This window comes from Otolemur garnettii, unplaced genomic scaffold, assembly GCF_000181295.1.
Source record: "Otolemur garnettii isolate 467f Iridium unplaced genomic scaffold, OtoGar3 scaffold00082, whole genome shotgun sequence".
In the NCBI taxonomy this organism is placed as follows: Eukaryota; Metazoa; Chordata; class Mammalia; order Primates; family Galagidae; genus Otolemur; species Otolemur garnettii.
This window is the reverse complement of record NW_003852477.1, coordinates 5,755,838-5,763,957: the sequence shown is the minus strand read 5'-3', so window position 1 is coordinate 5,763,957 and position 8,120 is coordinate 5,755,838. Positions and strand designations below refer to the sequence as shown.

The 8,120-nt window shown below is 41.8% G+C and overlaps 1 protein-coding gene across 1 annotated transcript in view; it reads right to left on the bottom strand.

Moving 5' to 3' along the window:
* Positions 1-2,368: 2,368 nt before the first annotated feature.
* Positions 2,369-8,120, bottom strand: part of TCAIM (T cell activation inhibitor, mitochondrial) — a 55,466-nt gene continuing 49,714 nt past the window's right edge. Inside the window, exons 9-11 of the mRNA XM_012808062.2 lie at positions 7,410-7,541; positions 4,361-4,597; positions 2,369-2,579 (exon numbers count right to left, since the gene is read on the bottom strand). Of these exons, the coding sequence (XP_012663516.2) occupies positions 2,453-2,579; positions 4,361-4,597; positions 7,410-7,541 (496 nt within the window). The 3' untranslated portion in view covers positions 2,369-2,452. The remainder of the gene's footprint in view (positions 2,580-4,360; positions 4,598-7,409; positions 7,542-8,120) is intronic.

The following is an 8,120-nucleotide window of genomic DNA, read 5'->3' as shown; positions in this document are numbered from 1 at the left end:
GCTGGGGATTCGAACCCGCCACCTTAGGTGTACGTGGCTGGCGCCACCATGCTCTTTTTGAACAGGCCTTCCAGCAGCTCCTCTCCAGGACTGGTGTTGAGGTCTCATTGAAAAGGGCAGGGTTGTAGCCATTGGATGGCAGAGATACTCCCTGAGCTGGTCAGCCATAGCTGGTCCAGTCACTGGGTAAGCAGAGGGAGGTGGAGCAAGGTGGGGCAGGAGGCCTGGACTTCTGTGTTCATGCAGAGAGGGCTGTAGGAAGGTGATGATCAGGCAGGGCCAGGGCCCTGTGCCTGTGCCTGTGCCTGTCACCTCCACAGCTGTGCAGCAGCTCAAGGCAAGCCCTTCCTCCTGCAGTGTGCCGCCTGCACCCTCCTGAGAAGCCTGGCCCTGGCATGCTGTCTGAAGGAGGGTGCTTTATTAAGGGAATTCTGTCCATCTTCCCAGAGCTGAGAGTGGACAGCAGTGAGTGGCTAAGTGACAACACAAGGCCTGCAGCTACCCTGTCTTGGAACCCTGAAAGAGAAGAGGCTGTGCACAGAAGGTTACGTTGGGGTGGGGTGAGGGTGGGGGGAGGGACTGGAGCTAACCCACATGACCAGGAAACAGGGCAGGCCAATTGAAGCTGTAACCCATGGAAACCCAACTTTGGGGATATGAGTGGAAATGAAATAATGCTCAGAGAGGAAGAGAAAGCCTGTGCCCAAGGTGTTAGGTGAACCTGGCACAATGTCCACAGATGCTCTCTGCTAAGACAGTCAAGGGCAGAATGAAACAAAGTTAAGTGATCTCAGGTCACCAAAGTGTAGTGAGTTGAGTATTGCCCCCAAGATAATATGTTCATGTCCTAATCCCTGAAATCTTGAGTATTACCTTATAGGGCAAAATAGGTGATTAAGGCTCTTGAGAGAAGTTTTGCTAGTATTACTTAGCGAGGGGCGATTGGTGGTGCTGGTGTCCTACACGCAGTCACATGTGTTCTTACAAGTGAGGGGCAGAGAGACTTTAGAGATATACACAGAGGTTGTAAAGGGGCAGGTGATGAGAGGCAGAGATTGCAGAGATGTGGCCACAAGTCAAAGAACGGTGACAGTCACCTGGAGCTAGAAGCAGCAAAGAAATGAACTTCCCCTAGAACTTCAGGAGGGAGGAGATTCCTGGCGACATCTTGATTCCAGACTTCTGGCCCCCAGAACCCAAAGGAATAAATCTGTGTTGTTTTAGACTACTTAATTTCAGCCACAGGAATTAATACACCAAGGGAAGATTAAGTGATATTCAGTGTCTGTGATGTCAGCTCCTCAAAGGCAGTGTATTTCCATGTAGTCCCTGCTGTGTCCCCAGGGCCTAGGACTCTGCACACAGTAGGTGCTCCCTAAGTGTTTGTTGGATTACTAAGAAGAAAAGAACCAGGATTTACCTCAAGGTTTAAGTCTGCATTTCTGTGCGGGGTATATATAAGTACTGTACAAAGGCCAAATTAGTATGGGGAAAGCAGGGTACCAGGATGCTGGGACAGTGACCTGAGCTTGAGGGGCTCACTCCAGGGACCTGTCCAGGATGTACATTTATTCAGTCCTTAAGATTCCAAAGGTGAGCTGGCCCCTAGATGTGCCTATGGGCCCTCTTGTCCCACTTGCCCACTCTTCAAAAGACCACTCTCATTAGCTCAGGGAGGCTGTCTGGAAGTGGAGGCCTTTAAGAGAGGAAGGAGAGGCTTGGCGCCTGTGGCTCAAGTGGCTAAGGCGCCAGCCACGTACACCCAAGGTGGCGGGTTCGAATCCAGCCCGGGCCCACCAAACAACAATGATGGCTGCAACCAAAAAATAGCTGGGCATTGTGGCGGGCGCCTGTGGTCCCAGCTACTTGGGAGGTGGAGGCAGGAGACTCGCTTGAGCCCAGGAGTTGGAGGTTGCTATGAGCTGAGATGCCACAGCACTCTACCCAGGGGGACAGCTTGAGGCTCCTGTCTCAAAAAAAAAAAAAAAAAAGAGAAGAAGGAGAAAGTCAGGTGTGGGGAAGATGTAGCTTTATCTATCTAAGGATTAATTAACTCTAAGAACTAATGGGTAGCTGGGGTGGGAGAGGGAGGGGTGCAGGCCCCAGGTAGTTCAGGATCTATTTCTCCCTTGGTAAAGCCCTAGCCCTGATCTAGAGCTCAGGCCCCTTTGGAGACCATTTCTTAACCAACACTTCTCAGAAACATAGTTAGAGGGGCCTGATCCCTTGCCAGAATTTTCCATTTTATGCTAGATTAGGAGAATAAATCCAACAGGCTATACAGGTTACCGATTTTTTATAATTTCCTATTACACTGTAATAGTTGTACAACTGTGAATAAATGACTAACAAAAGAAAATGGTTATCTGGTTGATGTAGGTGTTATTTATTTTAAGTAACAATTAGTTCTTAGACAAAATTCAATTCAAAACATATTACTGAGGATTCTATATTAGTTGATTTTAGAAATGGCATAATCCAAATCTGATTTTCCAATATATTTGCTTATATAACATTTGAGGAATTTTTTACTCCCATTATTTGGCTCTGGAAAATCTTTATAGGCAACATTTGTTACACTAGAAAACAAAATTTAAGTACAGTTGTTAGGCACAGGTTAAAAGGGATGATATGCACAAACTATAATAATTACAAATTAATACTTCTTTTGAACTCACATTTGAATTTAAACTGTTTCAGAGTCTTAGATAAATTTAAAACATACTCCAAAATTGACTGTAACATCTCTTTCATTTTCTTTCTTTCTTTCTTTTTTTTTTTTTTTTTGCGGTTTTTGGCTGGGGCTGGGTTTGAACCAGCCACCTCCAGCATATGGGACTGGCGCCTTACTCCTTTGAGCCACAGGTGCTGCCCTCTTTTACTTTCTAATGCACTTCAGAAAAATTCCTTTCTGATTTCTTCAGTAAGGCTCACAAAAATGATGTCCCAAACCAGGATTTACCTTGTCCCCTTCTCTTGAGAAATGAACTAAAGAAATTTGGATCTGGTTAAAAATAAATCCCAAGGAATCTTGGCATAAACCTGTAGAGAGAAGCACTGAGTCTACTCTAGAGAGTAGGTGCCTGGGCTCTTCTGGGGACGTCATGAGCCAGCCAGGGTTAAGCTGTACTGACATTGAATGAGAGGTGACTCAGGGGGGCCAGGGCTCATAGATGGGTTTCAAATACCAGTAGACACAGGAAGATTGAGGTTGATAGTAGTGACACTGATATTCAGTCTAAATGGTCCAAATCCTTTTATACTTCATTCTACTTTCTACAGCTCTTTGGGAAGGATTTTCCTAGATAGTGTTTGCTCATGAAAAAAAAAGGGTCACCTCATTAAATATTTCAAAAATATTTCCTAGGCCAGGCTCATGTGGTGGCTCGTGTCTGTAATGAGCCACTCTGGGAGGCTGAGGCAGGTGGATTGCCTGAGCTCAGGAGTTCCAGATTAGCCTGAGCAATAGCAAGACCCCCACCTTTACTAAAAATAAAAAAATTAGCTGGGTGTGGTGGCGGGCACCTATAGTCTCAGCTACTCGGAAGGCTGAAGCAAGAGGATTGCTTGAGCCCAGGAGTTTGAGGTTGCTCTGAGCTAGGTGGACACCATGGTACTCTAGCTTGGATAACAGAGTAAGACTCTGTCTCAAAAGATCTCCCCCAAACCAAAAATACTTCCTTGGTTTCATGCTGACAATAGTTACTATATAATTTTATTAATGGGAGAAACTGTGGGTTTAAATTCTCCATCATGAAGATGTTTTAATAAACTGGTTATTAGACTACTTATGACAATGTTAATACCATTATCCAACTGCTGTTTTTTCTTCTACTCTCTTAGGCAAAATTTGGTTATCCAATTTTTGCTACCTATCAATCATCTATTTTGGACATCAATTGTCCATTTCTGGCTGCAAAATATGTGTGTATATATAAGTTGTAACTATAAAGATGAATGAGTTCCACTACTTCTGAGCTATACTCTGGATAGAAGGCCTGTTTACATTTACATACACAGACTTGTCCAGCCCCAAACCAATATTTACTCATATAAAAATATATGACTCTTATAAAATCATTCACTTACATATCACTAAAAATATGTTCTTTTACTCTGACATCCTTTTACCTAGTCTTGCCAATCAACATCGAAAGACTGGGAGGTAAAACCTTTTTAAAACAAGTTTCCTAGCAGAAATTAATTTTTTTAGAAATGTCTACTTTCAAAGCAGCAGTTAGAAACTTTGTTCTTGTAATACGTAAATAATACTGTTGTATCAAATTATGGATTTAAATAAGTTTAATTTAACAGTTTCTTTCTTATCTCTTTAAAAAAATAAAATAGATTTCTGTTTTACTTAATGGCTTCTCCATTCTTCCAATTCCAAGGAATACAAAGGTCTCCGTCTTGCATAACAGAGTAAAAATGTGAAACGCACAGGTGCATCCCATGTAGATAAGGCAGTGATTCTTCCAGAAGTCTCTTACAGCAATCCACCATTTGTATACTAGAAATGCTGGGCTCCTTATATAACTTTTCCAGGGAAAATTTCTTTGTTGAAGCCTGTATCAATTCATTCTCCATAATCTTTAACCTATTACATTGAAAATAAAAATAATATTGACATAGCTATCAAACATAAAAGAATGCACCCTGTAAATATATTCTTAAAAATTAGGCCTGTAAGTTTCCACTCACAACACTAAAAATGGCCCCTACGTGACAGTTACCACGCAGAACTGAGTTATTGCCACATCTATCTCTAAAAGCATTTTGTTCAATCTTTTTAGCAATAATGGGGTGAAAATAACTAATCCATAATTTAAAAACTTATCTTGCTTCACATAGCAGTCATCAGAAAGTCAGGCATATAAAACCCTTAGCTTTTGTGTTATTCTTATGTTTTTTTCCTGCTGATTTGCTTGAATTCTTTGTAAATTTTGGTTATTAGCTTTTCATTGGATGTGTAGCTAGTGAACATTTTTTCCCATTCTGTAGGTTGTCTATCTGCTCTGTTGACTACTTCCTTAGCTGTGCAGAAGTTTTTTATTAGGGGGAAAAGGGGAGGAGGGGAGGTAAAAAACTTACCTAATGGGTACTATGAACACTATTTGGGTAATGGGCACACCTATAGCCAGGACTCAAGCATTACAAAAGCAATCCATGTAACCTAAAACATTTGTCCTCCCTTAATATTTTGAAACAAAAACAAAAACCCAGAGTCAGAGGCTTTCAGGGGGCAAAGGCCATGGCTAAGAGGAAATGTAGGTGGGGACCAGCAGCAAGGGTTTTCCTTTCCTTGGAGGTTAAGTATAGGAATGAGGGGGGTAAGGAAATGAGCCAAAGTTAGCACAGTCAGTGGGTACTTTCTGAAGGCTTCTTGTGTGCCTGGCATCAATTCCAGCCAGCACTGGACAAAAAAGACAGACCAAAGTCTCTGCCTTTATAGAGCTCACTTTCTGTTAGAAGGGAGAGAGAGACAATAAACAAATGGGAAAGAAGAGTTTGCTGAGGTCAATGGTGCTAAGCCAAGGGAGAAAGGCAGGTGAAATGGAGAGGAAAGCATAGTGGAGGGCGGGAGCTCCATGCCACGACCTGCAGCCAGAGAAGGCGGAATGTGAGCAGGGGACTGAGGGAGGTGAAGATTTCTGGGGAAGACGTGTTCCAGGCTGGGGAAGGGTATACAGGCCCAGGAATGAATGTGTGCCAAGGGTGCTCAAGGAGGATTAAAAGGCTAATAGGGCTGGAGAAAAATGAGTAAGGGGGGAGTCTCAGGAGCTATGCAGGGGGGCTGGTAGGCACAGGCATGTGTGGTTGGTGACAACCCTGACTGGGTTCTCACTCCAGCTACTCTGATGAGCATTGACTTCGGGTGGGTAGAGGGGATGGCTAAGCTCGCAGACCAGATGGGAGGTCATATGAAATGATGAGGCCCTAGACCAGGTGTGGCAGGACAGGAAAGGAAGAAGGGCATGTTCTGCCTTCCTCTGTGGGCAGAGGACTCATGAAGAAGTTGGGAGAGGAACCAAGATGACTCAGGGTTTTTATTTGCCTGAGCAACTGGTAAAAGGGAACTTTCAAAATCAACCTATTTGAATTTTATTTCTTTTTATTTTTCTTCCTCACAGTCTAGTAGCATTATTCCAAAGCTATAAAATGGTCATAGAGAAAAGCATCAGCTAGCAGACAAAATCATCAGTTTTAATAATGAAAAATTGGCTAGAATTGCTCCTAGAAGTTAAAGCAGACTTACAATTTAGAAAGGTAATACCACAAACAAATGCTGAACAACCAATCAAGAAATAAGATACCCCTATGACAGGGAACACCCCTGCTGTAGATGCGTGCAAAGCCATTCCCGTCAGCTCCCTTCCTGTTCTTCTGCCACAGCCTTCCCTGTTCTCTGGTCCAGGGAAGAGCTGTCTGCTTTGGTTTTTCCTGTTCAACTTGACTCTCTGGCACAGAGTCCTCTGATGTACCCATATCACTCATGTCTCCTACTAGAAACAAATTCCAGGAGGGCAGGGACCAGTCCTTCAACTTTCTACCAGTGGCCCCTATCACAGCTTCGGGCACAAGACAGGCACAGTAAATACTGGCTAATAAATGAATGAATGAACACATGCTTGGTAACCAAACTTCCTGGCAACATCTTTAGAAAAGCAACAATTTTTTTAAATTTTTTTTTTTTTTTTTTGAGATAGAGTTTCACTAAGTTGCCCTTGGTAAAGTGCCATGGTGTCGCAGCTCACAGCAACCTCAAACTCTTGGACTCAAGTGATTATCTTGCCTCAGTCTCCCAAGTAGTTGGGACTACAGGCACCCGCCACAATGCCTGGCATTTTTTGAATGTAATACCTCCTTTAGAAGATGCACAAAACGTTATTGAGCAATATCTCACCGCTTGCAAAACGGGTAAGTATCAGGTATAATATGACTTTTTTCAAAGATGCAAAGAATGTAGAAACATCTGCTTATGAACTAAAACAATTTTTATTTTAGCTTTTTCTCAATTTAGTAAAAAAGCAGATAAAGTTTTCTTTATATCCACAGTTAAAAATATTTTAAACCATGAAGATTTTTTTGTTGTTGTTGCCAGTCTTTTCCATCTGAAGAATTTCTTTCTGATACTCTTACTTTTAATTCTGTTCCTGAGTTGAATTTTGTATTAACGAGCCCTACTTCTCAAACAGGTACATGGTGGCAACATAATTTAGGTAAAAATACTTGAAAACAGCCACATCTAATCTGTTGCAAGTGGGGAAAAATAATTATGGAATATCTAAAAATTAGACAACTTCCTAGGTTTAACAGACTTTTAAGGTCCCATATTTATGAGTTCCAAATACATGATTTTTAAAGTTAGACTGAAGGATATGACTTTACAGAGGGCTAACAATACCTACTCTTCTTTCCTTTTCATGTTCTCTCTTGCCTGCTGCGCTTTGGTAAGAATAAACCATTGGAGATTGGCTGGATCACAGAGTACTGGGATGTTAAAATGCCCCAGTTCATGCAAGCTTGGAGCATATCTGTCACTGAAATGAAACATACATTAAAGGAAAAATTAGTGGCCCCATCCACTCCCCACCCAGAGAAAATGTTTCATTAGTCTTTAAGAAACTAAAAAGGAATCATTAGTAAAGTATAGCAACACTGGCTTAAAGCTTTGTTGTCCCCAAAGACACATCAGAATGATTATATACTTCTAAGCCCTGTGACCTTCCTTATTTTATTTTATTTTTTTTGAGATAGAGTCTCACTTTGTCGCCCTTAGTAGAGTGCTGTAGCATCACAGCTCACAGCAACCTCAAACTCTTGGACTCAAGTGATTATCTTGCCTCAGTCTCCCAAGTAGTTGGGACTACAGGCACCCGCCACAATGCCTGGCATTTTTTGAATGTAATACCTCCTTTAGAAGATGCACAAAACGTTATTGAGCAATATCTCACCGCTTGCAAAACGGGTAAGTATCAGGTATAATATGACTTTTTTCAAAGATGCAAAGAATGTAGAAACATCTGCTTATGAACTAAAACAATTTTTATTTTAGCTTTTTCTCAATTTAGTAAAAAAGCAGATAAAGTTTTCTTTATATCCACAGTTAAAAATATTTT